This window comes from Myzus persicae, unplaced genomic scaffold (assembly GCF_001856785.1).
Source record: "Myzus persicae strain clone G006 unplaced genomic scaffold, MPER_G0061.0, whole genome shotgun sequence".
In the NCBI taxonomy this organism is placed as follows: Eukaryota; Metazoa; Arthropoda; class Insecta; order Hemiptera; family Aphididae; genus Myzus; species Myzus persicae.
In genome coordinates this window covers 330924-352698 of record NW_019100936.1, presented here as the reverse complement: position 1 = coordinate 352698, position 21775 = coordinate 330924, and the positions used below count along the sequence as shown (strand labels likewise).

At 27.7% G+C, this 21775-nt stretch overlaps 1 protein-coding gene across 1 annotated transcript; it reads right to left on the bottom strand.

The window, feature by feature from the left end:
• Window positions 1-3930: 3930 nt before the first annotated feature.
• On the bottom strand, window positions 3931-21624 carry LOC111026911 (dnaJ homolog subfamily C member 13). Its single transcript, XM_022305092.1, has 32 exons — window positions 21363-21624; window positions 20266-20341; window positions 19943-20204; window positions 19663-19863; window positions 19204-19604; window positions 19010-19136; window positions 18822-18944; window positions 18010-18182; window positions 16766-16973; window positions 16537-16692; window positions 15444-15698; window positions 15015-15374; window positions 13142-13344; window positions 12923-13082; window positions 12406-12678; window positions 12147-12349; window positions 11591-11876; window positions 11175-11531; window positions 10896-11087; window positions 9021-9156; window positions 8765-8949; window positions 7603-7794; window positions 7218-7397; window positions 6987-7154; window positions 6711-6929; window positions 6468-6606; window positions 5849-6401; window positions 5565-5772; window positions 5284-5466; window positions 4773-4913; window positions 4464-4704; window positions 3931-4368 (listed from the first exon to the last, which is right to left on the bottom strand). The coding sequence occupies exons 1-32, from the start codon at window positions 21370-21372 to the stop codon at window positions 4268-4270; spliced, it is 6672 nt and encodes a 2223-aa protein (XP_022160784.1). The 5' UTR covers window positions 21373-21624; the 3' UTR covers window positions 3931-4267.
• Window positions 21625-21775: the final 151 nt, after the last annotated feature.

The following is a 21775-nucleotide window of genomic DNA, read 5'->3' as shown; positions in this document are numbered from 1 at the left end:
TTGTTAACACTTAACAGTTATAGGTAGGTATTGAAATTGAAAATGTACCTACGTTAAATTGCATTAAGCAACCATTGTACATATATCGATGTATCTACTGGCTTCTATACATATAAATATAGTTATTAGTTATACCGTATACACTCATATATACCTAGACTCCCTTTTCCTACTACAGCTTGCTTACAGCCCACAGTGAGTAGGTATCAACTTGGATGTGTAAAGGATAATGAATGATAATGAGAATATATTGTCATAATTTATAAATTATAATGTTTTGAACTTGAAATAGGTAAATATTATTTTAATACTTTTTATTTTAAACAATCGAAAGTATAATTGAATACCTATAGCTTAATATTTAATAACTCTTAACGTGTCTACACAGCTATAAAAAACAGACAAACAAAAAGCAAAATCACTTACTAGTAAATTTCAATAACAGTAAATCCTGGTATATGTTGACTGGACAACCTTCTTTGGTTGTTTCATTTTAAGTAGGTATATAAGCATATGCAGCTACTATTTCAACAGCACTTGCTGCAAGGTTGTGAAACTGAAACGTTATAGAAACATCACGTGTTACCACCAATAAAAATTTGCTGTGCTATCAAAACGTCAACTATCATCAAAAATAAAAATAAGCCAACTTGATATTGTTTTAATTTGTATATAGGTAGTAGGTACCTCCTGGTTACACATATTATTATTATGCACAGTATCTGAATAGTTTAATCATAATAGGTTAATCTATAGGTTAGGCTAGTTAGGTCACTGCAGAAGGACAAAAATAAAATAATATTGTACTACTTTAATATAATATAGTTTTGACTAATGTCTGCACAAAGAAATTTTTCACCAGCTCCAACAATTTAGAGCACTTTTACTTAAAATAAAACTCATTTCTTCTGCTCACAATGTCACGATTCGTTTTCGTACCTTTTCAAGCACAAAAATAACAAATAAAAATTGATAATACAGGGTGTATTTAACCTATGCACTGTACTCAAAGATATTTGTAGGAAAACAAATTGAAAAATGTATAGATAAATCGAGTACAGTATACAGGTAAAATGAGTCTTCAAGTTCAATTGAAAACAAAGTACGTATATGTATAATATTATCACATTTATATTATTATTAAATTATGAACAAATTGATTGCGGACATCCACCCTTTTAATAAATATTAAGATTTAAATTTTTTAAACTGCCGCAAAACATTCTTTAGCTTTTCACTGATTACATAAATCACGTATAATGGTAGTTATTATTTATATTGATATATTTTATATTAATTTCATATTATTAGTATTATATAGCTTAAGCTCCTTAAACGTATAAAGTTGGAATAGAGCTATCTACTGAGGAGCATAAAGAACCATCATGTAAAATAACTACATAGTACATACACCTATATAAGGCAAGAAGCAAATTTATCTTCAGCGTACCGAATTCATATATTAAACACCATACATCTCTATTCAAAAAACATACGCTGAAGTTAAATTTGCTTCTTGTTTTATATTAGGTATGTATTAATAAGCAGTATAAGCTTGTAAAAAAGAATTTCATCGTGCTTCAACTAACTCATTCACTTATTTCACCCGGTGGTTCTTCGTCCTCCACGGATAGCTCTAGTCCGGTTTCAAGTTTCATCTACCCATATAATAACATTACATTTAAATAATTATTGATTATACAACCTACCTATATTATAACATTATAATACGTGTTTTACCTATATGAAAAAGAGAATACTCTGTTTGTTCTGCATCGAGTATTCTGACTTTATATAGTGCAGGTTTTTCGCGTTACCCGAATTTTAGGTTTATCCGATTTTGTGGTTAATAGCTATAGGTACGTATAATAAACTTTAAAAAATTTTAATAAATAAAAATATTTTAAAAATATTTTTTGCTTTAAGTATTTAAGGTAGATATATTCTTTGTCTCATATTGCCTGTAGCTGTTCGAATCTTTAGCCCCTGTTGATCCAAACGTCCGTCAATTATAATTTTTAATTTTTATCTAACAACCAGTGTGGTTTTTGTCCTCGTTGATAAACTAAATACTAATACAATGTAAATATGTAATCTCGTACTCACATGCTTCATTATAGATTTTTTTTTAACATTCCAAAGTTTACCTGATATACTTACACACATTTTTTCTAAGTGCTTAAACGTTTGTACGTAGGTTTATGGTAGGTAGACTACCATTTTGCCATATATTATAGTCTAATTTAATAACAACTTGACAAAAAACATCGTTTACCGGCAAAATCACAATTTTGGAGAATTGACTCTTGAAATTATATAAGCACGGCGATTACTAAAATCTTATTTTTATTGTTTATCTTGCGTTTTTAATACGTAACTACAATTTACAAAGTATTCGAATTGTATGCGCTGTGCATTTTAAACGTTTTTTTTTAGTTAAATGATTAAAAGTAGTATTTTTAATGAAATATGCACTTATATATTTGGCCCTCTGTCAGTCTATATTTTACTGAAAGAACTAAATTTATTTTACAAATGTGAATAATATTATATTTTTAAGCTTTTTTTTTAAAAATCATTACCCATTTCATAAAATGTTTCCTAAAAAAAATAAGGCCATGGGGCCATCAAACCAGTTAGTGTTTTTTTTATTTACGATACCTATTTACATCAAGCCATTTTTTAGAGGTGGATTAAAATGTATACCTATTATGTAGGATAGAAATGGAAAAAGTACTTGGTGGCCCTCACCTTAAATTATGTAGGGTGTTTCGGTGCAACTGCAGAGCAAGGTTGGTTCTCGTACTCACTAGCAGAGAACATAACTGAGTAAAAACTAGGAAGGAGAATTATTTTTAAACTAAAATCAAAATCCCGAGTTCTCCCCTTCTAGTTTAAATATATATATATTTATTTTATTTATAACTTACTGTTTGTTTTTACACAAGCCTTAAGACCCACTTTATGGTTTAGAAACAAATTGTAGGTACCTACCCAATACCCATAGTAGATTGTAAGTAGGTACCTACTAATAGTACTAAGGTACCCATATTAACAAACAATAAGTGCATGAGAGCTTATGCAACAAATGAGTCAAACTTTGTAATGATTACCAGAAAAGCCTTGGTGGTTAGTTAGGAATCCCTAAAAATTATTAGATATTGTCGTTCGAGTCTGTCGGGGGGTGTAGCTACTACCAACAAAATAATCGAATAGGTACGTATACACATTAATATATCAAAGATGCGCATTTTTGTGCAAATTACTAGCTCCCAATGGCCTAATAGTTCATTAATAAGAACTAAGAAGATTGACATATCTAGCATTGAGCGAGATTCTTGGTTTTTAAGGTTCACATCAATACAGCTGCCTCACTGCCTGCTACAGCATAAAGTGATTAAATATTTCACTCATGTGTAAATAATTTTTTAAGAAAATAATATTATACTGTAAATTCTATCTTCACTCTCTTAATTTTGTCCTTTTTAGCTTTTCAAACATGCGTATATGCAGTAATAGCTGACACATGTTTAGAACACCTAAATCAAAGGAATTTTAGTAAATAAATATACTATTCAGGTAATATTTAAATTTAATATGTATATATAAATATATTCAAGTAAATGCCAATACATGTCATTAGATAAATTGTTTTTAGTTTTAATACATGTTCAATACACTGTTTGTATTTTTACATTAAATAATGTATTCAGATTAAGGCTGTGATTTATAGGCTCTATAGATATTACCAGTATTATGAGTTATGATTTATAAAATGTACAGGTATTACATAATAACAAATACATGACACTTACACACATATATATATGTAACACAATAAGTTTAAGTATAAATAATATAAATTGTAATAGATGGTATTGCATTAAATAAAATAGTACAAAATAAAACAGTGGAATATCTTATGACCTTATAAAACTAATTTATTGTGGTATTATAAAAATAAAATTATCACAGTTTTTTTTTTAAATTTAACTCTAAAAAACATTTATTGTACTGGGTTATTGACTAAACATTAAACAAGTTAACCATTATAATATTAAAAAGATTATGCATAATATAGAATATATATATTCATAATAGTATAGTTACTTAACGTGGAATATATATTAGTATAAGTAATATTATATAAATGAAAGTAAATAGTAATTATATTAATACTACATATTTTGAGTTGTTCATAATTTAAATAAAATCTAAATCTAAACATTCTAAAACCAAACATGGGAAATTATAGTTTTGAATTCTTCTAATATGGAGAAAAGTCTTTTTTAATTAATGGTGGAGGTACATTACTTGTAGTAGAGTTTGAACGACCTTCTGTTAAATAGCCACCGACACTTTGAACACCTGAAAATAAAATTATACGAAATTACATGGGTATTTTTGAATTCAAAATGAATCATGCCATTTTCTAATGAGCATACACAGATACCATAACATACCCATTAAATAAGGCATTGAAGGTGCACTTGAAATGAATAGATCATGATTTTGATCTTTGTAAGCAGACCATGCAGGAAGCTTATCCAGTTGTGCTTGGACTAAACTACCATACGATATACTTGAAGACATGGTCTTCAATGCTTTCACAATCTGTGCTTTAGCTCTGGCACTTCCATTGACTCCATCTAAGCGACCATCAAGCAATCCAACTAAATATGATATTAAGTCTGTATCTAACGCCTAAAAATATTGTCAAATTGTCAGAAATTACACATTTTTTAATATAAATTTGAACTGATATTACATACCTGTTTTACAAGGTTATCTTTTTTTGCTGCAAACATTCGACTGAGTGTTTCAGATGAGACATAAATTAAACTGGAATTTTCTTGCATTGCTTTTTTCATTGGACCAATGCACTCAGTTTGAGACATGCATCCAACACATATCTAGTTATAATTGTAATATAAATATGTAACAGATGTACAATTATTGTACAAATTACTGAATATTAGTATATCATATAATATGTACATTGTACATTTCAGAATAAAAAATTAACGCATTTAAAAAAGAATTATGAGTAAACATTAGATATTATGTTGAGTATTAAATCACCATAAATCGCCAAACTCTTAAAGTTTGATTATTTTTTAATAAATTACTGGACTCTGTTATTTAGGAATCTTCTAACAAACATTCCAAGAATTGGTGAAATTTTGAATTAAAAAAGCATGATAAATTTATGTAATTTAACAATATTAAACTATTGAAATGATAAGAGTAATTATTTATTATTTATAGAAAATAATATGTTACCTCATTTAGTGATAATTGATGCAATATCATAAGCACTGATTTTGGTACATCAGGATTGGACAGCAATGACAATTGAAAACAAAGGCGGGGAATGTGACCTAATGCTGGAACTTGGTCACTGAGATGAGGTTGTGCTTCTAATAATTTTACAATTGATGTTGTTATTATTTCCAATTTATCATTCTGAAATAATAAAACAAAAAATAAATAAATTTTAGTTTTGATCAAAAATCATTATCAAACAAGTATCTCAATATTATTAGTACTCATTAGTAAAATACCTTTTCTTTTGTCATTGAACTAATACATGTGTCTAAAAGTTCAGATAAAAATTCTTTTGGTCTCCTAACATTCCAACCAGGGTTGTTATTAAATAATCTTAAATAGACCCCAGCAACAACAGTCTCATTTGTAGGTGATGATAGAACTATACTGGTATCTGGTAATTTGATAACACCTTTAGGATTTTGTCGAAGTGCTATATAATGTCTAAAGTAAGAAAAAAATTATCATAATACTATAAAATACACTATATTATATATGCCGTTAATAAATGTATTCTTACTCTCTAGATATTTTGTTCACATTTCCAAAAATATGAATTCTCGATTTTTCATTCCAGACAAGTTCAGGATTTTCCTGATCATTATCTAAAAGTCTAACAGTTGATGACGGTAAATCTCTCATAGTATCCACAATTGCTAATGGTAAAATTTGTGCCAACGCTAAACGCAACCTTGGGCCACTTAATTTTTCAGTCATCAAACGGCTCAAAAACATTGCACTTCTATCTCTTAGACCAGATTCATTATCACCATTACATAATAAATCAACAGCAAACAAATGTCCTCCTTTATTAAGTATATCTTTAACAATTGTTGAGGATGTTGATAGTGTTATAAGGATATCTAGAATGAGCATTTGGTCTGATGGTGTTGAATACAAACAAAGTAAAACAAAAATCACTACTCCAGAATTAGCAATATCTGTGATACATTCATTATTTTTAGTCACTGTTAAAATGATATCCAGAGCACAATGCTGTACTATTCGAATAGTTTCAACACGTAATAAACTGAAAAGTAAATCAAAGTAACCGATACAACTCACTTCAAGACCTATAAAATAAAAATTGATTTAAGAATGTCACCAAATACAAATCCATTGAAAATAGCAATACTTACCAGGATTGTTTAAAATTAAATTATTAAGGGCGTTCAACACCATAATAAAACTGTTGACCCGTTTTTCATCTAAAATATTATTCAGTGGATTATTGGATTTTATGTATTCTAAGAGATCCAACAAGAATGCTTTAGGGTTCTGTAAATTAATATTAATTTATGTAAATCAATAAGTAGGCCTTATATATTATAAGAGTAATAAGTTTAGGCTTTAAATTAAATAAATTGAAATCTAGTATTTACTTTGATTGTGTATTGTGGTTGTTCATTAAACACTCTTATAAATATATTTCCAACAATTAATTCATTTCGATGACTAGAAAATGTTAATCCAATTGTTTCAAAGTTAACAGATTCTTTCTGATTACACATAGTATCCAGAAAATCACTTAGTTCAGCTCTTGTACTATTATCCCAAACCATATAAGGTGTTTCACAATTGCTGCCAAGCGTTTTTAGCAACTAAAAGTACATGTAAATGTAAATTAATTTAATTTAAAAATATAGAAAACAAATTACTTGATGTGGATTCTCTTCAGAGAGCTGTTCTGCAACATAAGGAGTCAGTAGTTTTTCAAACAGAGATTTGGCCACCAAGTTTTCAGGAGTAGATAAATCACCTTCATAATAACCACCTAATCTTGCACATGCTTTTACTGATAACTTAGATAATCTATTAAGCACTTCCTAAAAATTGAATTACAATTTAAGTAAAATAAGTAAAAGAATAATTTGTGTCTTTAATCTTACTTGATTATTAGCCTCCTCTGACCGCTCAACTCCACATTCTTCTAATGTATAATCATACGAGAACATATATGTTAATAAATGCCAAATTGCACCTTTTTGTAGAAATAAGTTTTGAAGATTTGAATCAGACGCCATTGCAGAAATACAATCCACAGCATCACAGTGTAATTTTGGTAAGTTCTATAAATACAGTTCAGTTATATGAAATGTATATTAAACCCATAAAGGGAATTATGAGTATTGATTATTGAATAATGATTTTTAAAACAGAATTGCCTAAATGAAGTCATTCTACTAAGAACATAACTGAGGAGTTATAATTGTATGCAATAATGTTACTTTGCTGTTCTTAAAATAAACAATAAATAAATATATATATATATACCTTGAAATACAATATTCTAGTGATATCATTCACTATCTGAGGCATCTGAGAGAATGTATCTCGGCACATTGGAAATTGAGATGCAACTTTAAAACAAAGAGTGCAGTATGTACAAACTGATACTGACATTTCTGTCTGTGTCGATGATTTGTTTAATACAGAAACACATCTAGAATAGGCTCCAAGTAAATCCTAAAACCAAACATAATATTTTATTACAATAAACATTAAATTATTTATCCAAAGAATTATTATTAACTTAAATTTAAATGAAGTATTTTACACAAAAAAATATTGACTATCTTGTATATTAATGTTTTTTTTTTTAAACTAACCCATTTTTAGTTGCAAAATGAATACTTTGTTCAACTTATTACTAGTCTTGTAATAATTTATTAAATTTTACATTTGTATTTTTAAAATAAAATGTATAAAAATTTTCTATTTGATAATATTTAAATCACAATTTATCAAATTTATAATTTTGGTCAACAACAATATGTCATAATATAAAATATTTATGTAGAACTGATCTGCTGACTCTGGTGGTCAATTTTGGAAGTGAATTTTTTATATATTTCTTATCCTAATTTTGTCAGCGGGCCAAATAAGGTTTGTCAAAGCCACCATTTAGTGAACCCTAACTTAAACTTGAAAGCACAGGTACACAACCTGATACTGAAATAATCAATTAGAAATCAAAGGTAATTTTTCAATTCAAAAACTCATTGGGTGGAATCACTTACATATCACAATCATACATGCATCTAATGGCAGCAGACGTCTGAAGGCTTTGCTGGTAGGGGGGCAGACTTTTGGTAACACAGTCTGTGATCAATGATTATTGTATTTTTAAAGATAATTAAATAATATTAGTCATGATTAAAGGTATAAGTTTGCCTAATATTTTAAATTTACATACTATATTTGGAGAAAAAAATTATGCCGCAAGAGGGGCAGCTGCTCACACTAATTAGAGATGGTTAATAATATGTCTATTTTACCATGTTACAATATGTATTTAACACAGTGAATACACAATAAAAACACTATTTAAATGATAAGCCCGATGGTTTGGGTTAAAATGTTAGTATAAATCTAAATGAGTCTGAAAAAAATAAGCATATTTGTATTTACAACAATAAACATATAATTCACTAACAATAAATCCTTGTTCTCGATTGAGCTCCTCTGCATTCAATGCTGAACAATTGACTGTATGATATGCAAGTTCACTAGCAGCTGCAAGTAACATGTTACCTTTAGAAAACAACTGTTCATCACTTGCTTCCAACCTTATGGTTTGAACTAATTGTTTGTATCCAGCATACTTATAAGGCTCAAGTTCTGTGAATATATAAATAAATAATCTATTAATCTATTAAATATTTTAATATAATATTAATAATACAACAAACCTTTAGAATAACGGTGGAATAAAATGCTTTGGGTTTGAAGTATCAAAAGAATATTATTAGGATTAGGTCCATCATGTACCCACAGACTTCTACTGCAAAGAAAATCATATGCCCTATTTGCCGCAACAAATATTTCCTAGGAAATATAAATTAATTTTATTATATACTATCATTCTTCTAAAAAACAAGCCAATGGTCACGCTATCAAGGCTTTTTCTTTAATAAATAAAAAAATTCTTCTATTAAATTTTTATGAAAAAAACGTTGAAACATATCATATATATTTATAGCTAACTAATAAATAACCTAACATAAATTGCTATTAAATATTAACTTATAAATTCTAGCCTATAACAGTTAGTTACTGTAAAAAGTGTTTGTTTAGGATATTTATGACAGAAGTTTTCGATTATTTTGTATGGTTAAATACTTAAATGTGTTTATTATAATAATTATTTTTTTTATTTATTATTAGAAATATACAATCTGTACACTGAGGCACAATAAGAATATGGGTTAATTTATACAGTGACATGAAATGAGTTGTTGGAAGAAGCCACCCAATAGTGACACTTCCTATTGACTTTTTTTTTAAAACTACTTTTTAACAATTTGTTTTTTTAGTTGTTCAGGAGATCTCTGCGCCACTTTTTTTCAGTATTTTTTCGCCTTAATTGTAATATAATCATTTTTTACTTGAACTTTGTTTTTTTTTTTTATCAAAAATAAAATAATTAGTAACTCTAATTATTTTTAAGTGTAGAGCTACTTAAGTTTTGGTGTAGAAAACACCAATTAATCCTTTAATTATTGATGTTAAATAATAGTTAATGAGAAAAACTCAGAATAGTCATTCATCCATTCATGAGTCAATATTAAAAAAAAAAAAACATAAAGCAAAAAACAAATGTTACAACCAAAAACCATTTTAATTTTCTTCTTTTCTCATAAGTTTAGGTTTTTAAGACATTACAGCTAAATAAATATTTTGCCATCTATCCCTGTTCTTTGCAGTTTTTCTTTGTTGGATGTTAGGCTCCATTGCCATAATAGAATCTTCCTTGACATAATCTTCCCACCTTAACCTTAGCCTCTCTACATGTTTTTTCTACTTCAATCATCAGCTTAACTAAAGATTCTTGTTTACCGCTTGCAACATCAGTATTCTTTTAAGAATCTATATGAGGCGTTTGGAATTGAGGTTAATATTCATCACGATGTAATCTCCTACTTATCTTACAAATAACATCAAATATCAAGCCATATATTTTTCTAGGAACTTTTATATCAAATAATAATAATCTTTATTCTTTCTCAACAACCACATCTCAAAACCATTTAGAATAATTGATTGTATTAGTGCCAAATATATTTAATGTACAGGATTTTAAGGCTTTTGCATAAAGTCCTTGTTTTGGGAACTTTTATTGGTCTATACCTTGTACTTAATAGTATCCTTTATACACTAATTGTATTCTTAACAATACCTCTGTTTTCTGAATAATAATCATCTCTAAATATTTTAATTTGGTCCTTTTAATTAAATGTATATGTTTAGATACCATATATTTTCCTTTGGCTAACAAAAAGATACTCTGTCCTATTACCATTAGCAGTTAATTCAACTTTTCTTAGGTTAGGTTTTATGGATTTTTCTCTCAATTTTTATACCATCCCTCAATCATTTCCTAAGGATGATGTAATATGTGAATGTTAGGAGTCCTATTGTCTTAGAGAAATTACTTCAAATTTGATCTAACTCGTCAATATATGTATAAATATTATAAACATGTAAAAACTAATTAGTAATTAATAATCTTAAGTAATATTTAATTGATATTAAATGAACAATAGGTAAATTCCAATGCTACTTACCCGCCCTTTAGGGTTTTTATCAGGGTGATTAGCTTGGGCAAGTTTATAATAGGCTTTTCTAGTAGTGGCTTCATCATAATGATGTCCTCGTTGTAAGCCTAAGGACACATACGCATCATCTATAGACATGGCAGGTGGCTTTTTTTCTACTTCATTTTTCCAAGCTTCTAGTACATCTTTCAAAAGTGTTACCTAAAAGTAAATATAATAAAAAATTAATACAATATTGTGCTTATTTAAATAATCTATAATTTAAAAATGCAAAGAATATAATCTTACTGGATCATTAATTGGCCAATCTGGAAACCTTTGTACATCACATAAATGCCTTAAATAGAATATATTACAAAATAATTCTGATTGCAGCTGTGGGTAACGCACAACTGGTATAGCACAATATTGGTAGTATGCTCTATTATTTCCACGAAGTTTAGGTGTAAAATCAGCAATATGACATGCAATTTTTTCAATCAACATTCGTCTCATTTCGGCATTCCAAATAGCTTCTGGAGTATCAAATTCTCCTAAAAATATTTGAGCAAATTTTTCAGGGCCATGGTTTTCCAAATAAAAGACCATTGCTTCTGGCAGTAAAGGTCCAAGTACACTTCTTTGCATAAGTTCTCCACTTTGCACCTATCAAATCTTGAATTAATATTATGCTATAAAGACATTTAATTACATAATATTCTTACTTCTTCATTTCGAAAAGCTTGACAAGTATGAGTAAGTCTTAAAAATTTAGCAATTGGCAAGATGTTTGAACCTGTATACATCAGCAAAAAGAAAAATACTCCAGTCATGTATAACTTAGCTGCATTTGGGTTGTCTGATGCAATTTCACACAGTAAATATGCAACTTTTTCAACGAGAATAGGATCAAATGTTAGAAGAAGTTGAACTACATGAGGTAGATGAAGAGAATCAGTTAAAGCTCTCCTGATACGTGCAATTGGCCAAATAATTGCTCCATCATTATCTCTAATATACAAACAAATATAGAATTATTATTAAAAGTGTTGATGTATTTAAAAGAAACATCCAAAATCTTGACAGAGTTAAACAACAAGTCAATTAAAAAATTCTAGGATCTATAATAATAAAACATTAGGTAAAGCTACAATTTAACAGGGTAAAATATGCATATAGCTAATTCAAATATTTAATCTTTAAATCATTATGTTGTAAACGAGGATATACAAGTTAATAATACTTTATATCATGTTTGAAAACTGGTTTCAAAATTATTACCTGCTGGGATAATATTGACACATTTTTATCAACATAGAAAGTATAAGAGAGGCTAGGTCACTTTCATTCATATAACTTTGATCTTTAGCCAGTACTGTCCATTTGAACTGACTTAACTTAAAAAGAGGTTTCCATCCCTCTAGTCCAGGAGTCCAACATTTTGACATAGGCTTTAAAACACCTTCTTTGTATAAATCTTTCATCTAATAAATTAAAAATAATTTAATACAAAATATAAGATAATTTGTTATTACTTTACCTCTTGAAAAGTAATAGGACCATTAGATTTATCACCATTTCCAAGTCCATAATACCACTGTTTTTCATTATCAAGTAACATATCTTGGCCAGCCTCTATCAGGTTTGTTTGTGTAGGAACAACAGCTCTTGTTGTATGTAAATGTGCTAATGTTAGCAAATCGACAAGAACAGTTACACCTTTCGATTCAATTATATCTTTAACATTCTGTTTATTCAGTACAAGTTTGTTAAGGAATAAGAGTAGCCTGTCTCTTTCAAGTTTTTCAACAGTCTAAAAAACAAATTATAAGTTGCAATAGAAATTGTATAATATAAAACTGATGATTATATATTTACATAATTTAATAAGTTTCATAATTACAAAATTTTTTAAAAAGTAAAAATATTTTTTAAAATCTCTCAAAGGAAAGCATACCTATGTTCAATTTGCATAGAAATATCCGAGGAAATATCATTGGGTATAAAAATGAAATTTTGATTACATTTTAATTATTATTTATGAAAAATGGACTCACCTTTTCTAATTTTACAAGAATATATTTTGTATCAGTAAACGGTCCGATTTCTTCGAAATATTGTCCATAAATTACAGTCATTGCTTGGAGACACAAACATTTCATTTCTATTTTTAAAGCTAATAAAAATCGATGGTATAAATCATAAAAAAATCGGAATCTGCAAATAGTTAAACATTAATAAAACTTGTATAGGACAAACATTTTTTTATTTCTTACGGATTTTTTATTGCAAAATCTATACTTCCATCTAAAAGTAATCTTAAGTAGTAACCATCAATACAAACTTCATCTTGTAAACTAGGGTATTGCACCTCAAATTCATCATGATTCCAAGCAATTAAACTATTTGTAGTAAGTTGGCGATCTGAATTAAATGCTTGAATTTCTTTTTTCAAAGCATCATGGAGTTCTTCTCGAGTCTATCATAAAGTTCAACAAAAAATAAAAAATATAGTTTTTAAATGATATTGAAAAATAATAAAATCTAGCACAATAAGCAAACATGCTATGGAATAAAAGTACGCATGAAAAAGAAAACACTCGGAGTAGGGCGCAGATCCCACTGTGTTGTCTCCATTATACAAATATATACAACATAGCAAATAAACACAGCAGAACCAATTGAGTGTTGCTAACTTTAATGAGTGAAATTACCTATTATCGAATATATTAACTAGGGTATGTGATTGGATTTAAATAGTATTTACATTTTGAAGTGATCACAAGCATTTTAAAATTGTAATATTTTACAAAGTTATATCTCACATTAAAATTTAAATATAATCAAAAGCCTTTGAGATGCTCTAGATAATATTCATATCTTTAAGTTTGATAATAGATCACTTAACTTTAATATTAAAGCTAACAATACAAAACTGCTACATACTTTAAACATTTGTAAGATAAATAACAAATATGTGGATTCAATGTCCTCTTAATGACACTAGACTTGAGTTATTTTTAACAATAAGTTCACTTTAGGTAATACCAGAGGTTATGAGATTTATACCCAAGTTTGGTGTACAAATTGTTTATTAATAGGTTTTAGTAATTTTTAACTGTTACGGAAGAATATAAGAATATTTTAATTTGTTGAATTTTAATTGTGATGGGGACTTAAGCAGCACCCCATAATTATATTCATAGTGGTTTCAGATACAATCTGCTTACACAAAAGTTTTGACATATTTTAGTCGGCGTAGTCGTGTTTATGGATATAGCCAATATGACCAAGGCCAAATCTGCGAAATTAGCTTCTCGCAGAATTTTGAATTAAAGTTGATAAAATAAATAGCACAGTAGTAAAAATAGTAACATATTTAACACCTAGTGTCGATAAGTACAATTTTTTTGATTCAGATTTCAGTATGACATCTTATTATCAAAGCTTATAGGTTGATATAGGGATATTTTTACTATCCACATCTGAGAATGTCTGATCAACTTTGTTTGAAAATTCAGAAACAAGAACCGGATTTGATCTACAAAGGAGGTTATGGTCAACCTTGGGTAAAATAGGGTAAGAACTGAGCAAGGCTGATGTAAAAGTTTACTATATAAGTGGGGAATGGAACAATCCTCTCTTTGCTCTTTTGGAAGCGAACAAACAATTAAGCATATTGCGGAAGAATGTCCAATTACCAAATTTGAAAGGGGAATAGTAAAAATACTTGAAGCTCAGGTAGAGGCAATCAATTGGTTAAATAGCCTACAAACACCATTTTAGTGAGAGTCCCAATTTCTGATCATGTTACCATTAAATTTACCAAGTGTGTCATATTTCAAAGATGTATTATGTTATTGTAATTTAACAATGTGTACTACATCTGTTATTTTGGTATAGAGGTTGGTCAATTGTACAAATATTAAAAAATGATGGAAGAGAGAATTAATTCTAGGGAACTGTAGAAGATTTGTTCAATTTTGGAGATGGATAAGCCAAGTCAGACTTGGATTAGTTATTAATTAAATTTAAAACTAATCACATAATTTTTTTAACTTTTTTAAAATGCTTATGGCTTTATGGCTTGTTTATATACTTATATCTGAAACAAGAATAAATTCATAATAATGATAACTAAAAAAGTACCTGATGATTCCATAACAGACTAGGCGAAGTGTGGTTTTTATTGAACTTATAATAAAATAATTTCCAATTTGCTTGACTTTTAATTCTTTCTCTACGTCTTCTTAATACAATTGGACGGACTTGTAATTTATCTTCTTTTCTTTCCAAGCCTAATGATGCTCCCCAGTGACCCAAAGCAATTTCTACTTCTTTCTCTAATGTGCGAAGTTTTCTTTCCAGCGCTGCCAAGTGGGGATTTCGTTGATTTTTTGCTGCATGATCTTGAGCAAGTTTCAGATTATCTCTAGTAATTAAATGATCCTCATTTTCATCCATTTCTACTGATTCGCTCGATTCCAAAAATCTTATTAAACCTGATGGCTAAATAAATAAATATTAAATATTAATACAATTTTCCTAAAAAATGTTTGGCTATCATATCAAATTTACCATTAATCGAGCTAATAAGTCCATAGCAATAGTATTATTAGTGACCCACAATCCAACTAAATGCCTGGAAAGCTGTCTGTGTACAAGCATACGTCTATTATCATCACGAGTAAACAATGCTGTTAATAAATGACTAGGTAATGCTGCTTCAGCTAATGCTAATTCTTGCATTCGTCCAGATATTTCAGCATCACCTTCTTCTATTATTGCTCTCATAACTAACCCTGCACCTTTTACCACAGTTAATGATGGATGCTACAAAATAAAATTCAACAATTTAAAATAGTTATTGATATTGAGTAGTGATATAATTATTTTAATTCAAATTGTATTGTCAATTATTCATAGTCAATAATAAAATAGAAATATTAATAAAAATAATTGAAAACACAAATGTATTAACCAAAAATCATTTATTGCTCATTCATGAACTTAGGCAATAAATCCAGTTGCTGTTTTATACCAAAATAAACCTGTTTACTGTATCTTCTTATATCTTAGTCATCGGTTAACACATTATTAATAAATTTTGAATTTTAAGAATTTTAAAATGTAATAATATTGAAGTTGAAAAATTAATTAAAAAATTTAAGGAAGTTGTTTTCAAGTAAATTTTATGAAAAATTCAAAAATGTTTTTAAAAATGTTATTGAATAAATATTTATAATTGGCAAAAGATTTTTACTTTTGACCAAAAAAACAAAATAATTAATATTTGTGTAAAGCGTTATTGACACTTAAGTGCATACGCGGGAGAGTTCCGGCATTTATTTTAAACATAGCCACATACATTAATGATCACTTAGGTATTATGCACACATTTACATGACCTATAAACACACATATAAAATTGCCCATACTGAACTCCTTAACACCGGTTGATATCAAATTTTCTTAATTACATCAACATGTAAAAATATAAAGTTCATTTTTAAAATTGATATAAAATATTTTCATTTATAATACTTAAATATTCAAGATTTAGTAGGTATACATATTTTTATGCCTATTAAACAATTACTTTATTCTAGAGAATCAAAACAGAGGCACTATTTAGATACTTATTTAATCTTTTAAAAATGAAATTATTTACCTGAAAAAGTTGAAATAAATATCTTCCTCGTTTTGCCACTAATGATAATAATGTATCAAAATGTGTACCATCAGTTGTTTCACTATAGGGAACACAAAGTGCAAAAGTAAGAATATCCAACATAGCAGATACCACTAACGCACCAGTTCCACGTTTCTTAGAAAAAAAATTATGTCAAATTTAGTTATTTTACTTAGATTGTATGGATATGAAACTATATGTAACTTACTATATGTTCTACCCACATATCAAGCAATGATTCTAAAAAACTAGAGGTAGCCAAAAGTGACGATTTATTGAGCTGCTCTTGTCTAATATCACTGTCACGATGCATAGGTTGCATGAGAGTACATATCATATCTAAAGCAGCATGAGTTATAGCTTCATGATCCCTTTTTAATGCCCGAGTCACTTTTCTTCCAAGTTTATCTTTAAGCCTAGAAAATAATTTTTTTAATTTTTGAAATAAATACATAGCCATCAAAACAATAGTACTTGTGTTGTATTTTTTTAACCCATAAAAAAACTTACAACACATGTGTAAAATTTGCTGCCCCCAAAAGTGCTTCCTGGGGTAATTGCATCCCATACCCCCCCCCCCCCCACTTAAATATGCCCCTGTGCAAATGATGTCAATTGGTGTCATCAGCATATGTGAACTATACTAAATTACGTTAATTGATGTCCGCAGCAGTAGTTACCATTCATGATTTAAAAATGTTTACTTGTGTAGTATTTTATCATTATGCAGCATAAAGATGTTAACAAGATAAATACTTATACACCACCATAGCCCATATATATAACCCGAGCACCATATATTTATTTCAGATGTGCAGCAGTCAAAATTTGTTATCATTGAGTAATATTTTTAGTTAACGGATAAATTTTATAATAAGATGGAAATTATTTTATCAACAAATAGCAATGTATTTTGAATCATTTGAAAATTAATAGTATAATTCCACAAGAAACAACTGGTTTAAAATATTTCTCTCAATCAGATATTTATTAAATTCTATTATTTGCTACATCTGAAGTTTATAATAATTTCAACCAACTCGCATTAGTCTAGAATTTCAGAAAAAATTACAGGTATATACATATATTTGTAACTTGTCATTTTATTATTATTTTTATATTCTTTCCTAAATTACTTATACCAAATATCTAATTTTTACATTATAACTCATATAATGTATATTTCATTATATTTACCTAAAGGGTGTTTACCCATTGATTTATATAAAAAAATAAATACATGTATTGCTGCTGCATATGATTATCCATCTATAATTACACCCTAAGAGGATATGACTATTTTGTGTGTTAATATCTATGAGTAAGTTGTTATTGTATAACACAATGTTGAAGATAAAAAATATGTAAGCAAATATTTTAGTACCTAATATTAGAATGATAGTAATATAAAACAAAGCTTGCAAACTAGAAATATAATTCTATACTACATACTCTGGTAACATGATAAAAGTAGAAAAGCCTGCTTTAGTAGCAAATAATCTTCTCAAAGCATGAAATTGGGCCTCTAGTTCATGAACAGCAATCTCATTCTGATCACCTTGATGAGCAATTATTGATGTAAGAGCCATGACTATTAACTTTTCTTTATTTTCAGTAAATAGTTTCTATAAATTAAGAAAATTCACATTTAAATTTAATATTAAACTATATAAATATATTAATTTTTAAATGAATATCCTTCGTAACTGCAATTAAAGTAATTACAAAACATAATAATTATTTAGCACAATTAACTTATAATATTAATTATTTAACTAGATAAATAAAAAACCTATATATAATACAAATGTTTAAAGCTTAATCCATTAAAGTAAGTAACAAGCTAATAATATTATATTATACATATAATAACAATATAATAAGAAAAAATATAATTTTGAAGTCTCAAAGTTGACCCAACTTTACATTTTATTTTATTTTGTCATTTTGTCAATTTATTTGTTGAATATAACAAACATTTTTTAAAGAAATTTGGCTAGTTTTTAAATTTAGTAGTTAGAAACTCAGTTTTTATTAACACCAAATAATAACATTCAAAGATTTCTTGAAATCAGAAATGTTTGTAACTATATGGAGTAAAACTAAGATCTTGTCAATAAAATAAACAAATATTAACTGCATAATTTAAAAAAAAAATAATTTAATATCTTTTATGATATAAAAAGTAATTTTTAGAAAAAATAGTAAGTGTTATTTAATTTCTTATGTAAAATATTGTTTTTATTTATAGTTGTGTAACTTACATCTTCAGAAACAGAATGAATTAAGCCACTGTACTCAATATTAGCATTAAATCTATCCAAAACTTCAGCAAATGACTTTCTAGGTGGAGGTTCTTTAATACACTTTAAATGGTTGGATTCAATCTAAACAATAAAAGAAAATACATTTATAACAAACAATACTTAGAAAATTGAATAATCCACCTTACTTCTTGGTCGGGTGATACATTAAAAGGTATAAGTCTTTTATCTCGAGGAGTAGGCGAAAGTTTTACATGTATATGGTGATTTCCAGATGACCTTACACTATCTAGTAAAGTAGCCAAGAGGGAATCTCTATAAATTTAATAATTATATTAATTTGTTATCTGGAAAATATTTATTAGGCAAGTTTACTAAGTACCTATTGGTAGCAGTGTATGAACGACATGATGAATCTGCATACTCAATACAGAACTGTTGTGCATCAATTGGATCTCGTATTAAAGCAAACACTGATGACAGTGGTCTTAATGTGACAACTGTATACGTCTGAGGATCTCTTTCCAGTAAACAAACTTCACTTAAGCAAAGTAATCTCCGTTGTGGACATTCTTGGTGTCTAGGAACACCAATTTTTTTAACTTGAAACTCGCAGACAGATGTAACATGTTCATCTGAGCTATATCGCCCTAGTCTTTTGATCAAAAAATCATCATGTGTTATACTGTGGCGGAAAAATTCTATAGGTATTTGTAAGTATATCATAGCTCTTTCCTTGACTTTTTGAAATATTTCTTCTCTATTTGAGCTGATGAATAAATGCTAAACAAATATGCCTTATTAATAAATAAATACAAAAAAAAAATGTTATTATTTTTACCATTCTTCCATAGGGTCGTGATATAATAACAAAACCACCTGGGATATCTTCAACATGCTGAATAGCTTCTATGTCCTTGTATCGATAACTAGCGAGAACTTGAGCAGTTGCAGTATCTAATTGATCAATAGAAATAGGAGTGACATTTATAGTTACTGGAAGTCGAGTATCAGACCAATGATACTTCAGAGCTTCATAATTCTATAATAATTTAACAGTGTCAGCAAACAAATCTCAATTTGTATACAATAAAAGAGACTATAATAATTTTGTAGCTTACATATATTTCTTCTTGACCACGCTCAGAAAATTGATGTCTAAACTTGAGAGCATCAGTTAATAAATTTGAACGAAAATCAGTTGAAAATTTAAATTTATCAAGTTTATTTTTGTCTCGAACAGATAACAAAAAACCACCTGCATTTTGTGGATCAACTTGTATAGATATTATTTGGTTGTATGAGTATCGATTGGTAATTTCTAAGCTATTTGGATTATATGTTGTTATACCATGAGTACCAACACTAAATATTCTTTTATATCTGAAAAAATTAGATAATTTTAAGTGGAATAAACAAATATTGCATTACTACTGTTACATACTTGCCCCTCCAAGAGTGCTTCGTTACAAAGTAACAAACAACATCTGTGTTATTTGGAATGGGTAACATGTTATCATCTAAAACAGACAAATGTATTGTAATAAACAGAGGATGTCATAAAATAATTATCAATTTATTGATACACATACAGGGTGTTCAACTTACAATGGCCATTAATTCATTTATACTTTAGCTAATTTTACATATTTTTTATAGTTAACATACATAACATAAGACAAATATTTTTTACTAGTTTTATTATTTTAAATTAGTAATTGTATTAAAAAAAAATTGATAATGATTTACAAAAAGATGATTGTGTAAATAAAAGTGTAGGTTTAATCTGATATATAAGAAAGGAATGGGTAACACATACTATACAAATATAATAACAGTGCATTTATAACTTCAAAGTATAATTTATATTCAATATTTGAGATAAAAAATGACAAAATATTTAAACTATTTAAATAGAAAATGATTTACATTAAGTGTAGATATAATATATGAATTATAATATGTAAAAATAGGTACTTTTAAGATAGTATACTACTAAAGTATTTCTTTTTTAAAATAAAAAATAAATTGTAAAAACAATAATTATAGGTACTTAAAAAATGTACTAACCTTTTAGACTTGAGATCATTATCATAATATGTTGTTTATAAAAAGGTTTTATATTGTTTTATTTATTTGATGAAAGACAATTTTAATACCACTAAAATGACATACACTACATTTAGCCATTATTTTGGGTTAAATTAAGATTTTAAATTTCTAAACAATAATCATTCAAATCGGCAAAGATCAAACCATATAAACATAAATTTAACAAAAATATTAATTTTCATACAATTTAATTACATAACAATCAATCATAAATTACTATTTAATTAAAATGATACATAGATAATAATAATAATAATTATTATATTTAATATCTTCAACAAAAAATTTAAATCCAATACAAATAATATTTTAAAAAGACCATCAAATATATAGAATGAAACAAAAAATGTCATAGTTTAATCTACCTAATCAATCTCACACAAAAGTACATCAAAAAGCAATAAACCGAATGCAAATAAATTGTCATACTTCCTGGCATTGAAATGTTTTGAGGGTACAGCTTCTTAAATCATTGTACAGCAAATTGTAAGCTGCTCAATTAAAATTTGTCAAATGTAAATTTGACTAGTGTTATTTCTTGAAAACATTGAACAATAACACACTAGTTGTTAGCACTTCGCAGTTCGTAGCTTCATTTCAAGTAACATTTATTTTTTTATCAAGATATAAACTTTTAGACGACGGTACAACACTACGGTCTACGACGATTGTGGATTGATAATAATATTTCAATGCTACCAAGCAGTAAAATAAAAACTTTATTATCACTAGAAATTAGACGATTATCACGAACGGTTCTTCACAGGAAAAATTTTGTGTATGATATATTTCCTTATCACGTCTAAATTGACGACCATGGTAACGACCACGTTCGTCGTTAT